This window comes from Artemia sp. Qi Xiang Cuo, chromosome 2 (genome assembly GCF_049724085.1).
Source record: "Artemia sp. Qi Xiang Cuo chromosome 2, ASM4972408v1, whole genome shotgun sequence".
In the NCBI taxonomy this organism is placed as follows: Eukaryota; Metazoa; Arthropoda; class Branchiopoda; order Anostraca; family Artemiidae; genus Artemia; species Artemia sp. Qi Xiang Cuo.
In genome coordinates, this window is record NC_142795.1 from 90,193,970 (window position 1) to 90,218,644 (window position 24,675).

Below are 24,675 nucleotides of genomic sequence, written 5' to 3' on the forward strand. Positions count from 1 at the left end.
CTAGCTGCTTTGTTGATAGCGTTTGCACTGGCTTGGGTCTCCTCTATTTTTCCGTTCAGACGATTAATGTCATCAGCATATGCATGTACGTCAAAAAGTCATCCTCCCAAGACTATTCCCGTGTTATCAGGGACAAGCACTGGCACACTGTTTAGGAATAGGCAGAAAAGAGTGGGTGAGAGGATGCATCCTTGGAGAACACCTGTTGAGTTAGAATACTCCTCAGTGACTCCTTCACTAGTCTACACCATGCTTGTACGGTGAGCCAAATTCAAACCTGCATTAGTTTAAAAACGTTCAGAATTGAAATAAAAATAAAATAATTTTTTTTAACTGAAAATAAGGAGCGACATTAAAACTTAAAAGGAACAGAAATTATTCCGTGAAAGGGGCTGTCCCCTCCTCAACGCCTCGCTCTTTACGCTAAAGTTTTTATTATTTTAAAAAGTAAAGTTGTGACAAAGTCAAACTTTAGTGTAAAGAGCGAGGCGTTGAGGAGGGAACAGCACCTTTCATATACAGAATAATTTCGGTTCGTTTTAAGTTTTAGTGTCGGTTTCTTACTTTCAGTTTAATTTTTTTTTTTTTTGTCTTATTCAAAAAGGAAAAGCCAATTGCCTATTTTCTTATGCATAGCATTTGTTATTGGTAATTATACAGACATTTCCGGGAGGCAAATTTTCTCTGGGAGAATTTTCAGTATGGGGGATGCCCCCTCTTAAATACTTTGCTCTTTAGGCTAAAATATGACTTTGAATCCCAATCCTTTACGAACCACAAGTGAAACACAAGGTTCGTTACACCAGATTAAGATAGCTTTTTGAACATTCTAAATAACGTTAGCGTGAAGACCGAGGTACTGTGGAGGGGGTATCCTCCTTATATAGATAATAATTTCGGTTAGTTTAAGTTTTAATGTTGATCCTTACTTTTAGTTGAAAATAGCCATTAGTTGATTTTTCTTTATCCGGAGGCTGAGCCCATGTATTTTCAAATCTAAATTTTTCTGGTAAGCATTTATGTCATCGAAGCCTGTTTTTATATTATTCAATGTTTGGAAAAAACTTGTGCAAAATGCTCGTTAATTACAATTTTTGTTACTGAACTTTTGCAAAGCGAAAAAGATCGGATATATAACAAATATAGAAAGTGAAGACATCGATATATCTTTTAGTCAAATTATCGCCCAACAATCAAGGAGGCACAATTGTGCCTCTATAAAGGACGACCCACCACAATGTTAAGCGCTTTCAGGTCCTAGAGGTCGCAGAGAGACGGCAGTAATCGCATTTTGTAGCCCGAGCTCAAACTAAGAATCTTGCAAAATTTCCTCCTCCTCCGACTTTATCTTCATGGGGTAAACTGGGCCGGAAGTTTCGACCCTCCCACCACAGCCCCCCTTTAACGTTGTCCGATTGAGCTGAAATTTAGAGGTTAAGCTTTCCTATGGCCCGGGAGCTTATCCTCGAAATTTCAGCTAAATCCGATCACTCCTTCCCTGTTTTCAAAAAACCAAATATAGCCACTTAAAATTCATCATTTCTTTTTTTTTTCTTAGCCACGCCTACAGGCCACAGTTGGCAACGGATCCGGTTGAATGAGGACTCATTCGAAGCAGAATTCGACCTGTTAGGGCCTTTTGATATTTTCAGACGGAAAAAATTATCCCCCGAATTTACATTTACGAAAAACCTTGTTTTCCTATATTAGCCCATGTTAATTTTTCCCACCACAACCCCCCTTTAACGTTGTCTGATCGGGCTGAAATTTAGAGGATAAGCTTTCCTAGGGCCTGGGAGCTTATTCTTGAAATTTCAGCTCAATCTGATCACTGCTTCTCTGTTTTCCAAAAACCAAATATCAAGTTTTGCTTGCGTCAAAAAGATTCCCCTTACTAAAAAACAAATTCAATTATGTCTCTTTAGTGCAGCGGTGAGACTCCTGGCTGTCAGGCGGAAAACCCGGGTTCGATTCACCGTTAGATAAAATTTTTTATATACTGAATTTGAATTTTAAAAAAGAAACTCATTTTATTTTTTAAATTATTTGAAAAAATTACGTTTTCTAAAGAGTTAAATAGGCTGAGTTACAAGATCGACCCTTAAAGCACCCTGTCGAGAAAGAAAAGAATAATACACAATCATCTAACAGTTAGTCAAGCAATAATAAGTAATAAACTGTACAAAAACGTGCAGAAATTATTTGAAAAATACTACGTTTTCTAAAGAGTTAAAGAGGCTGAGTTACAAGGTCGAACCTTAAAACGTACAGGGATTAGGAGGCACAGTTGGGGGCTGCCACCCCCAAACCCCCGCTTTCGCAGCCTGTAAATAAATAAAAAAGTTTTTTAAAGTGAAAGTAAGGAGCGACATTAAATCTTAAAACGAACAGAAATTATTCCGTATATGAAAGGGGCTGTGCCCGCCGCCACCCCGCGCTCGTTACGCTAAAGTTTGACTTTCTCACCACTCTTTTTTTTAAACAATAAAAACTTTAGCGTAAAGAGCGAGGAGTTGAGGAGGGCACAGCCCCTTTCATATACGGATTAATTTCTGATCGTCTTAAGATTTAATGTCGCTTCTCACTGTCACTTTAAAAAAATTCTTTTATTTATTTAAAAGCTGCGAAAGCAGGGGGTTTGGGGGTCGGCACCCCCCCAACTGTGCCTTCTAATCTCTGTACGTTTTAAGGTTCGACCTTGTAACTCAGCCTCTTTAACTCTTTAGAAAACGTAGTTTTTTTCAAATAATTCCAATTTAAAGCGACACATCTCATCGTACAATATTAGTGTTGGGCGATATTCAATATCGATATTGATATATCAATATATCAGATCAAATATCACTATCGAATATCGACATAAAATTTTTAATATCGAAAACGATATTTGAACATATTTGACTATTTTTGGCCTTTTCTGCTTCATGTAAACGTCATGCAGAAAAGATCCAACATAGAAAATTGTTTGGGAAGTGGGCGAGAAGAAGAACAATGATGTATTTAATCCATTGACTCATACATGCTGATACACAGCATACTTACCTGTATCCATAAGTTGATATTGCCTGTTCTCAAACTAAAAATACGTTTAGACAGGAGGACTTCCAAATGTTGCTGAGATCCTCCAAAAGGCCTTGGCTGTATTAATGCCTTCTAAGCTGATAGGCCTTGCTCATATAAAAGAGAATTGGCTTTTTATGCTGAATCTAAATATGTAGGATTCATTCAGTTTAATGTTCCCATCAAAAGATACGAGCCTGAGAAAATTTGCGTGATTTTTGGGAAAGGGGAGAAACCCCCCCCCCCAAAAAAAAGTCAAAGAATCTTAAAGAAAAGCGTACCATCAGATTCAGCATATCATGGAACCCTACTGTAAAGATTTTAACCTCCCGTCAGCATAAATGTAGAATTTTGTATTTTTTGTCAGAATAAAAGCTCGGATGCATGTTTATTTATTCCTCTTTCTTTCGCCAGCGTGATCGCATCAATTCAAAGACCCAAGAATGTTGGGAAAGCGCTCGTTCGAAAGAAAATAACAGTTCTAGTTCCCTTTTAAAGTGACCCGAGATATTGGAGAGCCAATAGCCCCCCTCTCACGCCCTTTTTTCCCTGAAAACACACGATCCCAATTTTGAGATATTCATTTTGTTCACCATAGTTGAAAGATCGAAAAAATGTTCCTCTGGAGATAACCTGACTCCCCGCAACCCGAGGAAAGGGCTTTAAGTTATGAATTTGCCTATTGTTTACGTATAGTATTTTTTATTTGTAAGTAAACAGGCCTTTTTAGGGGAGGGGGAATTGTCTGTGGGGGGATTTTCCACAGGTAGAATTTCCCATGGGCAGGGAAGTTTCCGGGGCTGAACTAACAAGGGGGAATTTTACACCGGAGAATTTGTCATAACTCCTATACGAAATTCGTCCTAATGTTTCTCTGCCGATTCAATTTTTGATGTAGAGATGTTCCGAGGAAATTGTCATGATCCCCCCATGGTACCCGGGGGAAGGGCTATAAGTTATGAATTTTGTCTGTTGTTTACATATAGTTTCTGTTATTTGGAAGTAAACAGACGTTTTTAGGGAGGGAAATTTTCCGCAAGGGGATTTTCCACGGGGAGAATTTTCCATGGGCAAGGAAGTTTCTGAAGATGAACTTATAAGGAGAAATATTACACGGGAGAATTTGCCAGAACTCTTATATCAAATTTATTTTACTTTCTCTTTGCCGATTCAATTTAACATCTAGAGATGTTCCGGGGATATTATCCGTGGTAAATTTTCAGAGAGGTTAAAATTGCCTGGGAGATTTTTTTGTGGGAGGAAGGGAGTTCCCACGGGGAAAATTATCCATGGGAAAGTTTTCAGTGGGAGTGATTCTTCGTGGCGGAATTTTCCGCAAGAGATATACTCCATGTGAAAATTTTTTGCGGGAGAAATTCTTCATCAGAGGATTTTCCGTGGAAGAAACTTTCCCTTCGGAGGATGGGATTTCAGTGAAAAATTTTCTGTTGAAGGAGTTTTCCGGCATGATTTGAAAAAGATCAAAAATTAAATTAAAGACAAGTCTTTTTTTTTCAAATGAAAGTAGGCTTAAGAGAAATTTTTAGGCGAAATTGTCCACAAGAAAATATCTGGGTGGAATTTTCAGCAGGGACTGATTTGTAGTTATGATTTCCTACAAAAAATTAACCAACCAAAATTAATTAACTACAATTAACTACAAAAATTAACAAAAAATTAACTACAACCAAAAATTAAATAAAAAAAAAATTTTCAACGGAAACAAGGGAGACATATTGAAACTTGAAACAAAAAGAAATCCTACCGTATGCGAGGGGAGTTACCCCCTCCTTTAAAGAGTTCCAATTATTTAAAAACAACTCCTGAAACACAAGGGCTATTTAATTAGAATAAGAAGCTTGTTTTTAAAATACTAGAAAAAACGTATATGAAGGGCATCCCTCTCATATACGGAATAATTTCTGTTCGTTTTAAGTTTTAATGCTGAACCTTACTTTCAGTTGAAAAAACCTGTTTTCTTTTTTTTATTTAATCACTGAAAGGTAGAACAAATGCTCAGGGAAAAAACATTGACATGTTACTGAGTTTGAATAGCCAAAAGTAGTCAGTAGGTCATCTTTCTTTACCCTGAGCCCGAGTAATTTCAAGTCTAGATTTCTATGATATTCACTCTTGTAGTCGAAGTTTGTTTTTATTGCTTGATTTTCTATTATTCAAAGTTTAAAAAAATTGTGCAAAATACAATTTTATTATAATTGTTGGTACTTTTCTATCAGCCATTGCACACTCGAGAATTTGGATCTACAGGTACGGGGTAGAAACAACCGCTTTGGTTGGGAAATAGATAGGATATATATAATTTGGGCTGTATATTTGCACACTAGGGGGATGGGGGGGTGGGGGTTAAGTATAGCGGGGCTTCATGCAATAAGTAATCTAACCTAAATAAATCAAAATACCAACTAAATATTTATTAAAACGTAGCTACAATGTAGTTTTCCACTGAATCGAAGCTAATTGTCTCCGTATACAAACAGCAATAAACCGGTTGTTGTATGATTTTATAGATTCAGATTCTCGAGTGTGTGGTGGCTAAGAGATAAGTAAATATTTTTTAACTTTGGCAAAGCCAAGAGTTACTCTGAATGAAATCTGATCAGAAATATCGAAATCGATATATCGATTATCGAATATCGAAAGTAAAAATATCGATATTTCGATATATCGTTTGATCAAATTATCGCCCAACACTATACAATTCATCTAATAAGTAATAACGGACTTGAAGTAAAACAGTAGCGCGCTTCTATTGTGTGAGGTAATCGCCAATAGGCAGTTAGATAACCTTTGCATTCACTTTGTCAACGTAGCGTTAAGCAGCGATATGAGGGTAGAATGTGACGTAAATTATGCTAATAATGTACAAATTTTTCCTGAAGTTCTGGCTATAACTGAACTAAAGAGTGTCAAACTTTGATGCGACCGCATTGGGCATGATGATCCCAGTATCTAAATAACCAGTTAAAATGATTCAAAGTCTATAGTTGTACAATTTAATGCCACCAAAAACTAACAGAGACACTTGTGGATAAGGATTTAACATAGTGCCACATCTTTGGAGGGATATATAACATTTCTCCTTCACTTAGGATACATTCCCAATATGGTGCACTTGAGAACAAGGGAAATTGGTTTTCATCTGGGTCCAAAATGTCGACCTGAAAATATAACAGACTTGTATTTGTATCTCAAGAAAATTTCCAACGTTATTCCTTAATGGTAGGGCCAAGTGATGGCCTGTTCGAGGCAATATTTATTGGAGCGAAGAAAACCGGTTAGGGACGATTTAACTATGGAATAGGTATTTTTTCGCACAACCAGATAACCGAAAATAGGATTTTTTTTTTTAATTTAGCTTGGTATGGCTTTGCTTTTTTGCTTATAAAAGGACTATTATATTATTTCTCTTATTGACAAATACACTATTCTTTGGTACCGGGATCTCAGAAAGGGATGTTATTTAAGGACGGTCACAAGGAGCTTGTTAAATAAATTTCGACATGCCTGTAGCAAACATCCACCCTCTTAGCATTATATTGTCTGTCAAGTGGGACTAGTGCAACGCCAAGTCGTGCACAAATAAAAAAAAATGCAATTACGACTGATAAAAAGGCAAAAAAAACTTCAGGAAAAATGGCAAAGAAGATAAAGGTTAAATAAAGGACAAATAAGAAATGAGAAAAAGCACTCATTCTATAACTGCTTGATTTTTTTCTTTGAAAAAAGTAAAAAGCGAGACTAAAGTACGAACACACAGAATTATAATTTATACGAGCTGCTACTGTTAAAAGCCCTAAATTCCAATCAAACTAGCCAAACTAAAGTATTTTATTAGAAGTATTTTCTAATTATCTGTAAAACATAAAATACTACAAATTTCATTATCCATATTAAGTAAAATTGAATGATTTCTTTCATTCTCAAAGCATTGATGAACAGTTTTCTTATTATTTTTCTTTCATCATATTCCTGTCGAGTAAAAGCATCCATTACAGAAGCGATGAAAAAAAGAGTAGCTTTAACATAATGCTCATGGTTGGATGATGATACCCTCCCGCAAATAGGACAATTTGTACTCGTTTAAAGTTGATATATGGTTCTATACTTTCATTTAAATCTCTTAAATATAATTTCGGTTCATTTTTCTAACTAATCAGGGGTGGGGGTAGGGGAGAGGGGGGGGGGGGTACTTCCCCCAGAAATCCCCGCTCTCTATTATAAACTTCAGATTTTGTATAAAAATACTTTAAGAATAATGGCTTATTTACGAGTATTTACTTCACACAATAAAGTAGAACTTTTTTAAACATGAGGCATAAAGGTTTTCTACACTTTAATTTTCAAGAACTTCGAAGTTTAAAAACATTATTAATTGTGGCTCAAAATACTACAAATTTAGCTAAAATCTAAAATCTAAAATCTGATTACACAAGTGACTTGCATGTGATTACGGCTTAAGGATTATTTATGGATTGTGGCTTTGGATTAGTATTCAGCACTATTATCATCTGAATCGTGCATTGAAATACTTGGACTGCTCGCAATTACTTGAAATTACTGGATTAATTCGCCCACTCAATGATGAGTAATTATTTATTTTCACTGCTACGCTCATGTCGAAATTCAAGCCTTTTAATATTGTTCTCGCTAGTTTCAAAAGTTACCCCCCTTGGCCGGCAATTGTTTTGCAGTCAAAAACTGGTGCTAAAGGATTATAGCGATACACAGTTTTTTGCTACGGCGATCATTCTGAGGACCAAGTGGCAGAGTCATACTTGAAATTACTCTCAGATAATCCTAGTGTTCGCAAAAGAACGGAAAGATATGTTGGTACAACATTCAACCAATTAGATTCGTGTCCGGACATTTATAAATCGTCTTCACCTACTTATCAAACAGTTCGTGGTAACGAACTGTAAGTAAGGAGCGACCTGGCTCAATGGTAACCGAAACTCTAGAAAACGGGTTTTTGATACCAATAGATACATCAAAAGAATCAGATTTCAATGCTGATTTCAAAAATATATAAATTTCATCAAGTCTATTGCGACCCAACGAAAGTTAGGCGCCTGAAAAAATTTGGATGATTTTCAAAAAAAGGGGTAAAGACAATGAAAATGTGCTAGAGAATCAATAATCATACTACCCCCATATGCAACCTATCAGCAAACCCTACTGCCCGGTTTTCAAGCGCTTATCTGCAAAAATGTGGAATTTTACATTTTTGTAAGAAGAAAGATCACGGATGCGTATTTATTTGTTTGTTTGTTTGTTTGTTTTTTTTACCAGGGGTGATCGTATCGACCCAGTGGTCCTAGAATGTCTTTGGAGGGCTCATTCGAACGGAAATTAAAAGTTCTAATGCCCTTTTTAAGTGACCAAAAAAAATGGAGGGCAACTAGGCCCCTTCCCACGCTCATTTTTTTCCCAAAATCACCTGATCAAAATTTTGAGATAGCCATTTTGTTCAGAATGGTCGAAAATATGATAAATATGTCTTTTAGGATGACTTAATCCCCCGAAGTTCCCAGAGGGAGGGCTAAAAGTTATGAACTTTACCCAATGTTAACATATAGTATTGGTTATTGGGAAGTATACAGAAGTTTTCAGGAGGTTTTTTTTCTGGTTGTGGGTGGGATGGGTGGGTCGGTGGTTATGTTGGAGGATCTGTTCATGAAGGAAGTTTTCATGGAGGAAGGGAAATTGCCATGAAGGGGGCGCCGGACTTGTCAGCATTATTTATTGGTTATTCGGAAGTATACAACCATTTTCAGGAAGGATTTTTTCTGGAGGGGGGGGCTAGAGGAGGGGGTCACTCTGGAGACTAGGGCCGTGGAGGATGTTTCTCGGGGGGAAGAGACAGGGCGAGGAAGGGGGCGCTGGATTTCCAAGCATTATTTAAAAAACGATCAGAAATTAAATAAAAACACAAGTTTTTTCAACTGAAATGTAAGAAGGAATATTAGAACTTAAAACGAACAGAAATTATAACGTATGTGAGGGGGTTCTCCCCCAAGTCAATACCTCGCTCTTTACATTAGTTTTTTTAGTGCTTTCAAAAGAGCTATCTATTCTAATTAAACGGCCTTTGTGATTCAGGTGTTTTTTAATAAATTTTTTTTTTAAATTTTAACGTACCGAGCATGTTATTTACTAAGGGGACAACCCCCTCATATACGTAATAACATATAAGTAATAAAAAAAACAATAAAAAAACAAGCGATACGGCTCAATAGTAATCGAAACTTTTAATAACGGAATTTTGATGTCAATAAATGTATCAAAAGAATGTGTTTATAATGCTGATTCTAAATATATAAATTTTATTAAGTTTAGTATTACTCATCAAAGCCTACAAGCCTGAGAAAATTTACTCGATTTTTAAAGAGGGGGGAAACATCCCCTACAAGTGAAAGAATTTTAATGAAAATCACACCGTCAGATTCAGCGTATCAGAAAACCCTATTACATAGGTTTCAAGCTCATATCTGCAAATTTCTGCAACTTTGTATTTTTTGCCAGAAGAAAAATATACGAATATAGAAGTTAGTTACGTAAGTTAATTTATAAAGACATCCATTTAGCAAAAGAAAAGTAAAATTTTTATGCAAATAAAAGCTGCATTAACTAAAAAACGATCAGAAATTAAATAAAAAAAAACAAGTTTTTTAAACTGAAAGTAAGGAGCGACATTAAAACTTAAAACGAGCAGAAGTTATTCCGTATACGAAAGGGCTGTCCCCTCCTCAACGCCTCGTTCTTTACGCTAAAGTTTAACTCTGTCTCACAACTTTATTTTTTAAAACAATAAAAAACTTTAGCGTAAAGAGCGAGGCGTTGAGGAGGGGACAGCCCCTTTCATATACGGAATAATTACATTTCAACTGAAATGTAAGAAGGAATATTAGAACTTAAAACGAACAAATTCAATTATGTCTCTTTAGTGCAATTTTCCTCGCTCTTTACGCTAAAGTTTTTTATTGTTTTAAAAAATAAAGTTGTGAGACACAGTCAAACTTTAGCGTAAAGAGCGAGGCGTTGAGGAGGAGACAGCCCCTTTCATATACGGAATAATTTCTGTTCGTTATAAGTTTTAATGTCGCTCCTTACTTTCAGTTTAAAAAACTTGTTTTTTTTTATTTAATCTAGCATTAAACCCAGCGAGCGTTATTGCAGAAGACTCACTGGCACCTAGCCTAATCCTGCAAAAAATAGCTTTTACCCAGGATGAATTAACTCGGACACAAGTGAATCTTACTGCTGAGATTTCCCGTCAAGTTAAAGCTTAACTATCAGACCCTGATACAGTAAATCAAGCAATTGATATTATAGTAAAAAAAATTCATGATGCTATTTCAATTGATTACAACCCAAAATTACAAGAAATAGAAAAATCACTCAAAGGACTATTTGCAATGGTTAAAATCTTGGAAAGTAGGATTTTGTCATTGGAATCGAAAGTGGATGATTTTGAACAAGAAAAGATGTTGGATTGTTTAGTGATGAATGGAGTAAGGCAGAGGCCTGGAAATGATCTAAAGAAAGAATTATCGGTTATCATTAAAGACAAGATGCTGGTCCCTGGTTTTGAAGTTAATAATATTGTAAATGTTTATCGATTTAGTTTGAATGACTCTAATGATCAATCTAAAGTGTCTCCAGTGCAAATACGCTTCAAAAATGTGGAATTAGCTCGAGTTGTTTTAAAAGAAAAGACTAAACTAGTAAAGAGTGGAATATTTTTATCAGAATCGCTAACAAAAAAGCGTCGTGAAATTTTAAATGCGGCAAGAGATTGCTTCGGTAAATTTAATTTATCGACTTACCGCGGGCAAATTTGGGCAATACCCCCGGGTAAATAAATTATACGAAATTTGCGATCATTGGCAGTTTTTGGTTAGATATTTTTTTTTTTTTTTTTTTTATTTTTTTTTTTGTGTTTTTTTATTTTATTATTTGATTCCAAATATAAAATCTATTGTCTTTTTTTTAATGGCAAATTATAAAAGCCCCCAGTTTTAGGACGACTTTTTGAGCTTGAAAATAACCCGTTAGATGTTTTAAGCATTATCAATAATTCTATCGGACATGTCAACAGTGATTTGACCACAGTGAACCACGCAGTAATAAGTAAATATGTTTCTAGTCTGAGGGAGGTTGTCAAGCGGGATGGATATTTTTCAGTGCTCCAGTTGAATATCCAGGGTCTTTGTTCTTCAATTGACCATCTAAAACAGATTGTTTCTGATGGGCTACCTGACGTTGTTGGTTTATGCGAGACTTTTTTAGATTCTAAAAATGATAAGCTTTTGGATTTGCAAGGTTATAAAATGGAACGACTGAATCGACAAAAGATGGCCAAGGGTGGTCTTGCTTTGTATATTTCTAATAATCTCCCATATTCTCTTAGAATGGATTTATCCAGAAATATCGATGGTGTCTTTGAGTCACTTTTCGTAGATATTAAATGTGGAGGTAAGGATTTAATTGTTGGTATTATTTATCGATCTCCTAGTGGCTCTATTCGACTGTTTCTACACACCCTTAATGATCTACTGGATACCATCCTAAAACTGTCGACTGAATTAATTATTATGGGAGATTTTAATATAAACTTGATGGATATAAAGTCTTCTGTATCTTTGGATTTTCTGTCGTCCATGCTTGCCGCAGGTACTTTACCTTCTGTATGTATCCCATCTCGCATAACAGAGAGTACGTCATCTCTGATTGACAATATTTTCTGTACGGCCACCTTGATCCAAAATTATGTTTTATTGAGCAACATTTCCGATCATGTCCCTGTTTACTCTAGATACTGTTTTGATAAACTGACTATTGAGAGGACTCGTGAGTCTGGTAAGAGGCCTTTTAGGTTTGGTGAAGTGGAATTGATGCTTCTTAGGTCAAGATTGGCAGAAATTTCTTGGGGTGGTTTTAAGAGTGATTCTGATTTTTGTAATTTATTTGATACTTTTTATGAGTCTATTAAAAGACGCTGTTCTTGATATTTGTTCTGTTTCACCTTCTAATCGAAAGTCTAAGAATGCTTTTCCTCTACATCCTTGGATGACCCCTGGTCTCCTTAGGAGTTGTAGGAAAAAAATAATCTCTGGAGGGCCTTTAAGTCTGCTAGCCCTTCAATGAAAGCTATTTGCTTTCAGCGATTTAAAATTTATATGAATATTTATAATTCTTTGTGTCGAAAGGCCAAGTCCCAGTATTATTTTAATTGTTTTTCAGATTGTGGTAATGATATACGAAAAACATGGCAGGTTATAAATTCTGTGCTTAGGCCCTCTTTTCAGTCTCTATCAACCCCTTCTTTTTTGGATCTCGATGGCAAAATCATCGAAGGTGAACTGAATGTTCAAGATGCATTTACTTCATATTTTGCGAATATTGGTAAAAGGACCACTTCGGCTGTTGGTTCTTCTTCAGGATCCAACTTCAGGTCTTATTTTGGGCCACCTTGTATGAAGTCAATGTTTTTGAAACCAGCGACGGAGAAAGAAATTGCTAAAATTTTTATGGGATTGAAAAATTCTTCGTCGTCTGGCCCTGACAATATTCCAACTAAAGTAATTAAGTTCATACTTCCTTCCATTAACCTCTCCTTTCAGCATGGTATTTTCCCGAGTAGTCTCAAGTGTGCTCGAGTCATCATATTGTATAAGGGGGGGGCACAAAATGATCCAGCCAACTATTGGCCAATTTCTTTGTTGTCTGTGCTTAGAAAAATATTTGAGAAGGTGATGCTTTCTCGTCTTAATCATTTTCTTACTTCTAAAGATTTTTTTCACAATTTTCAATTTGGTTTTCGAGCAAATCATTCGACTAAGCATGCTTGTGCAGTTTTACTGAATTATCTTCACTCTGCCATAGATTCCCATTTGATTCCTGCTGCTTTGTTTCTGGATGTTCGTAAAGCCTTTGATTCTTTAACCCACAGTGTTCTTCTATTTAAACTTTCTCATTTTGGCGTAAGAGGTAGTGCGATTTATTGGTTCAAGTCTTTCTTGTCTGGCAGAATAATGTCTGTTGATCCACTTTTTCGCTCATCATCAAGTGTTGACCAGGGGGTCCATCAAGGATCAGCTTTAGGGCCGGCACTGGTTTTAATTTATATAAATGACCTAATTTTTGCAGTTGGAAATAAAAATCCTCTTTATTGCTGTCATCTATGTCATCCAACGGTCTCCCTTACCCGCAACTATAGTTTGCATACCTCGAATTCTCTTGTTACTTTTGCCGATGATACCACCCTTATTACTTCTGGGAGAACAGAGGATGAGGTTCGTACAAAGTTAGTGGACCTCTTCGAAAGAGTTTCTATTTGGTTTGATGCTAACTCTATTGCCTTAAATGTTTCTAAAACTAGTTTTTTAGTTTTTTCTCGTATGTTCCAGGCTTGTCCTCAATTATCTGAAATTCATATATCCAAAGGCTTTATTAGTAGACCAAAGAATGGCCATGTCTGTTTCCTAGGTATCCTCCTAGATGAAAATTTATCTTTTAAACACCATATTGATTTCATTAAAATTAAGGTATGCAGAAACCTCGTTATTCTAAGAAAACTAAAACATATCTTTCCAGGGCCAATTCTAAGAATCCTATTTCATAGCTTAATTCATTCTTATGTTTCCTATTGTTCAGTCATATGGATGTCTACTTTCCCTTCTTTTCTCAAACCACTTTCGAATACTTATGATAAAGCTATAAATCTTATCCAGGATGTAAATCGTTCGTAAACTAAACCGTTACTTGATATTAAAAAACTTTATATTCTTTCCTGTGCGTCTTTCGCTTTTCTTCAAATCCATGGTGATATTCATAGATCCTTTAGATTTACGTCTTCTTTTGTATCTGATCAGTCAAATTATCAACTCCGTAGTTCTCTAAATATCCAAATTCCCCATACACCAACAATAAGATCTGATTTTAATCCTCTTGTTGCGTGTCATTTGACATGGAACACCCGTCCCGATTTGATTCGAGAATGCCACTAGTTTGGCACCTTCAAAAGAATATTATAAAAATATTTGTTTTCATGTGATTTATTTTTTTTACTTTTGCCTGCTGCTAATAGTTTTTATTTTTAGTTTTATTATTTTTTATGTTTGTTTTTTTTTTTGTTGGAATCAGTTTTATAGATGTTGTGATTCACTGTAGTTTGATAAAGCTCATTTAGTGAATTCTCCTTTTTTTTTATAGATGTTGTGATTCACTGTAGTTTGATAAAGCTTATTTAGTGAACTCTCCTTATTTTTTTTTTTTTTTATTAATCAAATGCTTTAAATGTTAAAAGTTCAAATGCTTATGTTTATATGTTTAAGTATTAATGTTATGTTTATATTGTTTAAATCTTAAGCGTTTAAATGTTTAATGTTTATTTGATCTTTTCATAATCCCCCTCCTACAGGCCATGGAGCCTTTGTGGGGATTTGTAGATTGTTATGTAATTATTTTACTGGTATATGGAAAATAAATCTATCTATCTATCTATCTCCACCCATACTGCTCTCTGGGCTAAGTTTCAAATTGTGTATGTAATGCTTTGTGAATAAGCCCATATTCGCCGGTACTTGCTTTTCACAATAAAATAAAAGTTTCCTAAACATGAGGCATAAAAGATCTTTACGCTTTGATTATTCTCTGGACTAAGAAATTTTGAAATGCTATCATTACAGGTTAATAAAACTGTTTTGCAACAACTGAGAAAATGTAATCCATCAACACCCATACTTCTCTCTATGCTAAGTTCCAAACTTTATATAAAAATACTTTGAGAATAAGGGCTTATTTACGAATATTTACTTTACACAATAAACTGGAAGCTTCCTAAACATCAATGCCTAAACTTTACGTTTCGTATAAAAACGATTGAAAATAAGAGAATATTTACAAGTATTTGCTTTACACAATAAAATAAAAGTTTCATAAACAAAAAGTATTAAGATTCCTTATGATCTAATTTCCCCCAGAACTTTCAAAATTTTAAAATACCGAGTTCTGGTTAAAAACACAGTTTCCACCACAAGAGAAGAGTTGTCACTCCTCATTATCCGAAAAGCTCATATGAATGCCCTTCATCTTTTTGGAAAGTAAAGGTCAATCATGCCGATCTTTCTCAATAACAAGTACCATATGTAAATGAAGGACGAATTGCCTAACATACAGCCCTTGCCCTGAGGCCTGTGGGGAGGTTGAAATCCCCAAAGACATAAATATTGGACCTTCATCAATACTGAACTAGATAATTCTTAGAATTTTGATTGGATATATTTTGGGAAATGATTTAGGCGTGGGGGGGGCTGGTTGCCCTTAAATCACTTTTGACTCTTAAAAGGGGCACTAGAACTTCCGAATTACAATCAAATGAGCCCCGTCCGAAGTTTTGTGACTATACGTTCGATAAAAACCTTATATGCCCCGGGGAATAACTTATAACCCTTGTCCCTGGGCTGTGGTGGGTTGAGTCCACCCTAGGAGCATTGTCCCAGAGCTCCGGTGGGTTGTGTCTACCCTGTAAGCATTGTTCATGTTCTTTGGTCTATTTGAACAAATGACTATCCCAAAATTTCGATCAAATACGTTTCGGGAAAAGAGAGGATCAAGAAGGGGGGAGGGGAAGAAATCCTTCCATACCTTAATGGCTCTTAAAAAGGCTTTCAATTCCAAATCAAATAAGCCTCCTCTAAAGTTTATACAACCGCCCCTTTCATAAAAACCTTATATGCCCCGGGAAATAACTTAAAGCCCTTTCCCCCAGACTCTGGGGGGGGGGGAGGAGGTGTCAAGCCTGATGGCCATGTTGTATGATCATTGGACTGTTCTCTGAATAAAATAGCTAGCTCTAAATTTCTATCAGATGCATTTGGAGAAAAGAAGACGTGGGGAGAGGACTACCGTAGTTGCCCTCTAATCATTTGACTCTTAAGAAGGACACTAGAACTTCTGATTTCCAAACAAGCGAGCCTCCTCCGAAATTTATACGACCACCCCTTCCATAAGAACCTTATAAGATCCCGGGCATAATGTAAAACCCTTGCCCGGGGGCTGTCATTCCCATAAATTGTAGTTAATGAGCCTTTCAACTATGGTGACGTGTTTCGGGAAATGATGAAGGTAGTGGGAGGAGGGGGGCTTGTTTCTCTCCAATCACTTTCGACTCTTGCAAAGAGCACTAGAACTTTCAATTTTCAACCAAATGAGTCCCTTTAGAAGTTTCTACAACTCCTTTTATCCAAACTGCCCTGGTCTGATAAAAAAATAATACATTGTGCCCACATCGGTCTTTACTTAGGTAGGCCTAGCGCTATTCCACTGCATATGATAATCCCTCCCCACTATGAGGCTGGGAAATTATTCATCAGCTTCATCTATTATTTCCTTAAAGTGGAGGTACAATAGAAGGTTTGTAATATAAACATAGTAAATATAAACAGTATAAAAAAATATCTCCATTCATTTACCCACACAAGTCTTCAAGGGCATCCACACCGAAACCCCCTCACCTCTGGGAAGACAAAAATCATGTACTATACAGCATCATGAAATAAATACAACCCTTCTTCCTCAAAAGACCCCTTTCAAACCTTTTATCATTCCCCTGAAACATTTTGTAGGTGCATTCGACGTTTACCTATGATAGCTTATTAACACGTTTTCCTCAACTCATCGGTTTTTTTTGTAATTTTTTTTTTAATTCGTATGTGTTTTTGTCGCATTTTTTTTTTAATCTGCAAGCCATTTTTTTATCACTTTCAAATGTTCAATTGCTTCAAACTTTTATCAGAGTATGCTCTCCAGATGATAGTGCAATAATACAACATCGAAATCCCTCCTTGAATGCTCCCCCTCCTAGCCCCCCTAACATTTTTCATAAATTGTCGGTCATAAACTGCCTGCTCTTTAACTACTTCTGAATGCACAATTATATCCAAATTTTATCAGTGTGTACACTTTTGATAATTGTGTAAAAACACAATTCAAAAATTTACCCCTTTTGTACACTCCTCTTCCCATTCCCCTTAATATTTTTATTAAATTGTCTGCTGACTGAAATTAGAGACCCATGAAGGTTGAAAGCCTTGAGCATAAGTTGGAGGGGTTTCAAACCCATGACTAGACACATTTTGCTGCTAGATTTAGATTAAGTATCAGACAGGTTGACAATTGTCTGTGGCCACAGTAAGTTAGGTTCAGATCTTATACAAGACAAATTTTTGTCTAAGAGAAGAATAAAGATTTAAGACAAACTAAAAAGTCAAAAAAAATATAAAAAAAATTAAATTCTTTTCAAAATTGGGCATGACATAATTTGATATTTTTACCTTACTTTCATTAACTCACAAACTTTTTCATTTATGCATTTCTAGCTAATATCGATTTGATATCTATGATGTCTAAAGCCCAATCCGTTTTGTGTCCCTTGTTTTCACTAATAATTGCCCAGAAGAGTTGTTCTATCCAAGTGGTTAGCACGCTAGACTTGAAATCATTTGTCTGAGATGGCAGGGCTTTGAGTCCTGGTGTTGTTGGTTATGGTATTTGATTTGGAACAGGGGTGAGTGGCATGACTCTGTAAGCTCAGCCAGAGTCTACCCAGCTCTAAATAGACACTCTGAGAAACATAGGAAGGTAAACAGGAAGAGTGTCTGCAAAGCAGAGGATGGCTGGCCCCCAGGCCCCCATTGCACTTTTAGGCTGAAGGGGCCAGGAAACCCAAGATCAACATCACCTGTAGAAACTGTAAAGTCCATTGCTGCAATTCTCTACCTTTAATATAGATTCTCAAGAAAAAAATATTTCTATATTTTACTCCATTTTGAAGAGTATTTTTTATTTATTTATTATTTAGTGTCAACTTCACTATATCAAGCTGTCAACAGGGATGTTTTGCAAGCTTATTGCGATTCCAGATCTAGATCAACGTTTCCTTGTTCAAAGAAGACCCGCCGCCACAAAAAAAAAAAAAAAAAAAAAAAAAAAAAAAAAAAAAAAAAACCATTAAACACGAGTTGAGAATCATGAAAAAAAAATAAAAATAGAAATAATAAAAAAAATTAAAACAATCTAAGCAGGTACCTGACTTGTGTTTGACAGCATGCCTTCATAAGGGTATAGTAAGCCAGCATAGTTCACACTATATAGACGAATATACTTCTTCCCAATAACCTGACATAAAAAATTGTGTTCTGGATCAAAATGAAGTGGTGAGACAGTGCCTTTAGGGCCAATCCAAGCATTTATTTGAATATCTTCTGGCTCTACATCACCAAACAAGCAGTATTCAGGGATTCTGATATCATTTTTCAGTTCTGGGACTTGATCAAACAGACGATGTTGAGCTAGATAGCCAGTTGATGTGTTTTCTTTTTCTACATACATGGTGACAAAGTCACTAAAGCGAACAAGTTGCTGTGACCAAGATTCATCTGTATATTTTGAGCCAACCTCAACAGGAACTGTTCTATGGCCAGCAATATCACATAAATAACTAAGAGTCCAATACTTTTCATTAAGTGCAGGCCAGCTATTAAGACAGCCTTGAAAAATAAAAGGAATTTGTTTACCAAAAACAGTTTCAAGAAACCATTGAATGGTTGGCTTTTGAACATGTATTACTTCAGTGGAACCTGGAGAAATAGCAACTTTCAGCTCAGTGAGCTTTAATGTTGTTTTACTATTATCACCATTAGAGTTTGATTGTGTTGGAGTTTTTTCAACTTGTATATCCTCCTTTGACTCACTCTGTTGTGAGAGGTATCTACAACACTGACAAGCTACACTTGCCAGCACATTCCTCATGATAGGTAAGCCCATTAATAGACCTCTATCAGCAGTAGCTACCAAATCATCAAATGTATCACTGCTCAGATTCAAATAAACAATTTTGAAAAAACAACCATAGGCATATACAAATCGCCATGGATCTGGGACATCTTTCCAATTGCCTATATTCAAATATTCCCATGATCTGTCAATCACTAGCTGTGAATAAAAAAGACCTTCCTTAACATCTTTAGGTTTACCACTTATGCAATCAGCTTGAAGCTGTCTAAGAATAGATACTATAGAAGCTGGTATTTCAGTACTTGTTCTTAGCTCATCAAACTGTAAACTTTTTAGTGAGTCCAATGTACTTTCATTTAAAACATTGAACTTCTGCATATCAACAAAATTAACTATAGTAGTGTTCTTTTCTTAGCCCTCTTTGGAAATAACTGAAACACTTTCCATAGCAGCTTTGTCTTGAAAGTGGGATTCTTGAAGCTGAAAGAGATAAAGCAGTATTAAACATTTTTCTTTTAACAGAAGTAAAAATAGTACATTTTCCAGGTCATACGGTACTCTTCTAAAAATATCTTATCAAATATCCAATCATATAAGCGGCAAACTCATGAATTATTTTGGCGAGGGGGAGGACGGTTGAATTGACTACAAAATATATACAAACAATATTAAATTGGAGGCAAAATCAGACATATTATAATAAAAATACATTTGCTGCAAGTATAAGTGAAGGCTTACTTGCTCATGAGCCAGATGGGTGATTTCCTTTCAAGCAAAAAACCCCTCTCTTGAGTAAAAGTAAACTGTATAAAGTCCCAAAGGTCATATGTTACGTTACTAACAACTCACTGTAGCACTAAGCCTGCACATCTATGCACAATCCTCATCCATTCTGATTTATTCAAAACCTCAATTTTCACCGACTTCCACGAGGTTCCAATTCCCTAAAGTCCCATCTTAAGACCTCTTTCCACCTTTTAAGGACAAACTATTTTTTGTTTGGCCCAATTGTATAGGCTAGGCAAAAAGCAAAATCATTGCCAGTCCATCAGTTTTAACATGTAGCCTAGCCATCATGATATCTCTTCTGTCATAACCCAGAAAAGTATGATCAAACCAAATTCTATGCATGGCTTATTGTTTGGCATACAATAAGTGAAAAGAATTCCTAAAACATCCCTTAGATTATTCCTCTCCAAAACATTTAACAAATTTCCCTCATCCTTTCTAAGCACTCACATTTCATAGCCTTAATTGACCAATATCATTACCATGGCTTCCAATATTTACTAATTTTAGTCTGCATGCTACATTTTCAGCAGCACTATCTAATCAATATGGTATCTACCACTGGTGTAACTGACCCAAGAAGCAAATATCATTACATGAAGCTTGATTCTGGCTTACAGTGAAAGGGAGATAACCCTGAGGAATATTTAATCCCCTTAAAAAACGAGGATTTTGTCAGCCAGTGACGAACCATGAAGAGAAAGAAATAAGCAAATATTTTGAAAAGGACCTCCGCTGAGTCGTCCTCAGGGCTAAACAAAAAAGAAAGAAAAAAAAAACAACAAAACTCAAACCTTTTGTAGTTTACTTATCAACGACAGAACAGAAACTAAATAAGAACCAGATTGGAATCAATGAAAAAGAAAACTTCCAAGATGATTGGGGAATAATCCTTTGTTTTGCTATTGCTTTGGCTGACCTACAAATTTGTTCATCATTTGATGGGCAAATAGGTTCTTTCAAGTTGTACTGGGTGAAAATATTGATTGAGTCCTTCAAAATTAACCTCGTAAATTGGGCTTAATGAAATATCTCCAGTATCTCTATTTATTGCTAAATTTTGGTTTATGTATTTTTTATCTCAATTACCTCTTTAAAAGTTTGTGGTAGGCCATTTGCAGTAAATAGTCACATCAAATGATGAACGAATTTGTAGGCCAGCCAAAGCAATAGCAAAACAAAGGATTATTGCCCAATCATCTTGGTAGTTTTCTTTTTCATTGATTCCAATCCGGTTCTTATTTAGTTTCTGTTCTGTCATTGATAAATAAACTTCAAAAGGTTTGATTTTTGTTGTTTTTTTTTTCTTTTCTTTCTTTTTTGTTTAGCACTGAGGACGATTTTGCAGAGGTCCTTGCCGAAATATTTGCTTATTTCTTTTTCTTCATGGTTCGCCACTGGCTGACAAAATCCTCGTTTTTTCACCTTTTTTTATTTTATTTTTCATTTTGTTATTTTCTTTCCTCTCTGAGTTTCATTTGTCATGTATAGCCAGTGTGGTCTAAGAATGTATTTACAATTAAAAGTAAAAAATTTGGGATTTTACCAGGGGGGATTTTCCTTTAAAAACTTTCCAACGGATTGGGGAACTTCTGGGGAAGGGGACGCCCGGTTCCCCATCTAACTTGAAGATTCCATAAATTGTCGTAAATTCAGAGGATAAAGACAGGAGCTAGAATTTTTGTTCAGGAGGTGATGGTATTTCTTGGGAGAGGGTGGGGGATGAGGTTCTACCCAACTTTCTACATTTTGCATTAGTGGAGAGAAAAATGCTTCCCAGTTAAGGAGAATATTTCCTCATGAACAATGATCTAATGTCAGGTTCAACAAAACGTTTCACAATTAGGTTCAATAGATTGTCAAATAAAAATAATTTTTTGTCACTTTTGTACCCAAAATTTACTTCTGAGTGGCCTCCTCTGAAGAAATTATTAAAAAATTAAAAAAAAAACCTTCTTTCTCGCCACTGGCTGACAAAATCCTCGTTTTTTCACCTTTTTTTTATTTTATTTTTCATTTTGTTATTTTCTTTCCTCTCTGAGTTTCATTTGTCATGTATAGCCAGTGTGGTCTAAGAATGTATTTACAATTAAAAGTAAAAAATTTGGGATTTTACCAGGGGGGATTTTCCTTGGAAAACTTTTCAACGGATTGGAGAACTTCTGGGGAAGGGGACGCCGGTTCCCTATCTAACTTGAAGATTCCATAAATTATCACAAATTCAGAGGATAAAGACAGGAGCTAGAATTTTTGTTCAGGAGGTGATGGTATTTCTTGGGAGAGGGTGGGGGATGAGGTTCTACCCAACTTTCTACATTTTGCATTAGTGGAGAGGCAATGGCTCCCCAGTTACAGAGAATATTTTGTCACAAACAATGATGTAACGCTAGGTTCCTAAATACGAAAATATATAAGCCAAACCAGAATTAATCCCACTTATTTTCAATGAATTTCCTATGCTTGATTTTTTCTTTAAGTTTATTCAACTACTAAGGAAGAAAGCCTACGTCAATTTAGCAACGTAGAAACTCATGGATAATATTTAACTTGAGCTATATATTTGCACATTAAGAGGTTAAGTAAAGGGAGGCAGTTTTAGGAATGATAAAAATAAAAAATAAATTAAAAGAAGTTTTCAATTTTTCCAATTAGCTTACATAGGGGCTATTAATTAATCAACATGCTCAGAGAACAATTCTTTATCCATAGTATGCAGAAAATATCCAATAAGAAATGAACTCATGGTATCCATTTCCATTTTTTCAAAGGTTTCAATAACTGTAACTATTCTGTATAACTGTATGTAGAAATTTTGAGGGGATGTTAAGACACATCAAAATACACTAATAAGAATTAATTAAACTTAGCAGAAAAAGGGACTTGGGGTCCATACAGAGAATAAATCTTCACAAAATTCAAAAACTTTTTAACCTACCTGTTTGTTATTCCTAACAGCACTTCACTTAACTGTACCACTATCATCTGCCAAGCCCCCCTTAAAATATGCAAACATATAACAAGTATTACTTATTCTTAATGAACATATTCATTTTCCTAACCTAACCCCTTTCAAAGATAGCCAAAAGTAGCTAAAGTGGAATTTTACTGAATTGGATTTTGAGAACTAAAGCCAAAGAAAAGAAACTGATAAACAAAAATTAAGGTAAAATGTTGTTTTGTCAAAATTTCAATAGGTTTTAAATAAAATTTCAATAGGATCCTCTGGAGCAAGAAGGAGTGGAGGTAGGTACTTCAAAATACCTTCCTAGGACAAAAGTTAAAGTTCTACCAAATCATATTATTGAGTTAGAAATAAAGTAAATACACCATTCGATGCCTATTTTTATGCTGATTACAAATATAATAATCATTTCTATTGAAAATGAATTTCAGCCCCCCCCCCCTATATACGCCAATTCAGGGTTAGATTAGGTTGTAGAAATATATAGCCTACCTTGAATTGGCATATATAGGGGGGGCTGAAATTCATTTCCATTAGAAATGATTACTGTATTTGTAATCAGCATAAAAAATGGCATTGAGTGGTATATTCACTTTATGTGTAAGTCAATAATATGATTTGGTTGAACTTTACCCATAGTTTAGCCTGTAGACCCATTCCTGAAAGTTTCATTTTCCTAACCTATCCCCTTTCCAAGATTGCCTAAAGTAGCTAAAGTAGAATTTTACCTCCAATTCCTGTTAGGCCCATTTGAGTAGAATTTTAAGCCATATCAGTTTTTTTTAATTTAGGAAATGTATTCACATATTTTTAAGACCTTATCATTTGGGATTGAACAAAGTTGTGAAGCTGAAAACAATTTTGTTGTACTTTATTTAGGCTAAGTAGAAGATCTATTTTGCAAGGTTTCACTTTTATAACACACATATTTTTAAAGGTAATCAAAGTTCAGGGCCATCTGAAGGGAGAAGGAGTGGAGGTAGGTACTTCAAAATACCTTCCCAGGACATACTTTAGCCTGTAGACCTGTCCCTGATAGTTTCATTTTCCTAACCTAACCCCTTTCCAAGATAGCCAAAAGTAGCTAAAGGAGAATTTTACCAATGATTTTAATTTTGGGAAGTTTATGATAGGCCTACCCTCTAGCCTACTTCTTTAGGATTGGAATTACCTATATCCATGGTTTTACCTGGGGGAATAAGTGGGTAGTTTCCATCTGTCATATTCAAAACTTCAAATGAAGTTGATGTAATGACTTTAGCAATACACTAGTTTTGATAGCCTTTTCAGATAAGCCAATTTGATTATAAGTAGCCTAGCTTACAGCCTATTAACCCTCGTTTTTTACTTTTGAGTTTATCACTGATTTTAAATTTAGACCAGTAGTGTCACGGTGTCCAGCATAAGAGCCAAAATACACCGAAAACCTTCATTTTCCTACCAAAATGAATTTTCCTAGAAAATACTTTGAATAATTGCTGGCTCGAAGGTTTCAGAGGCAGTACTACAACACTACCAAAGTAAACAGCCATATGCTTGCAGTTTTTTCTCTTTATCTATTCTTTTTCCCCGGGTTACTTCCCATAGAGGAAGTAGTAATACTTTTGCTTACTTTACTTTCGGCGGGAACCAAACGATGAACTGTCTGCCGGGCACCAAATGATCTTGGGATGACTTCCAACGACCACTTTGATCTGTCGGCTGCAGCTTCTCCGGCGATCTTCAGCCAGTCTTTGTCCCATCTCCGACCGTGTCTCCTGAATCCTCCCTATGGTTTCAGGTCCTCCTTGTATTTTTGCCACAGGTTCTTCTTTTGTCCTCCTGGTTTACGTTTCGAGGAGGGGGCTGGTTCGCAGACAAGGACGTCTCGACATATCGTGCCTTTGGGACGGCGCAATGTGTGGCCGAGGAGCTTCAGGCGACGTTTTTTAATGATAAGCGATAGCTCTTCTGATTGGCCACAGCGACTCCTTACTTCACTATTGGAAATCCTGTCCCATCTCTTAATGTGGAGGATGTAACAAAGGCAGCGGTGGTCGAACACG

The 24,675-nt window shown here is 35.7% G+C and overlaps 1 protein-coding gene across 4 annotated transcripts; it reads right to left on the reverse strand.

Moving 5' to 3' along the window:
- Positions 1-6,060: 6,060 nt before the first annotated feature.
- On the reverse strand, positions 6,061-24,005 carry LOC148955781 (lysine-specific demethylase 8-like). Of its 4 annotated transcripts, none has more exons than XM_089108344.1 (3): positions 23,979-24,005; positions 18,172-19,359; positions 6,061-6,239 (listed from the first exon to the last, which is right to left on the reverse strand). In XM_089108344.1, exons 2-3 carry the CDS (start codon positions 19,255-19,257, stop codon positions 6,075-6,077), a joined length of 1,251 nt encoding a protein of 416 aa, XP_088964470.1. In that variant the 5' UTR covers positions 19,258-19,359; positions 23,979-24,005; the 3' UTR covers positions 6,061-6,074. The 4 variants fall into 4 exon arrangements, with proteins under 4 accessions (XP_088964470.1, XP_088964469.1, XP_088964467.1 ...); XM_089108343.1 differs by having other exon boundaries at positions 23,955-23,983; XM_089108341.1 differs by lacking the exon at positions 23,979-24,005 and adding an exon at positions 23,820-23,972.
- Positions 24,006-24,675: the final 670 nt, after the last annotated feature.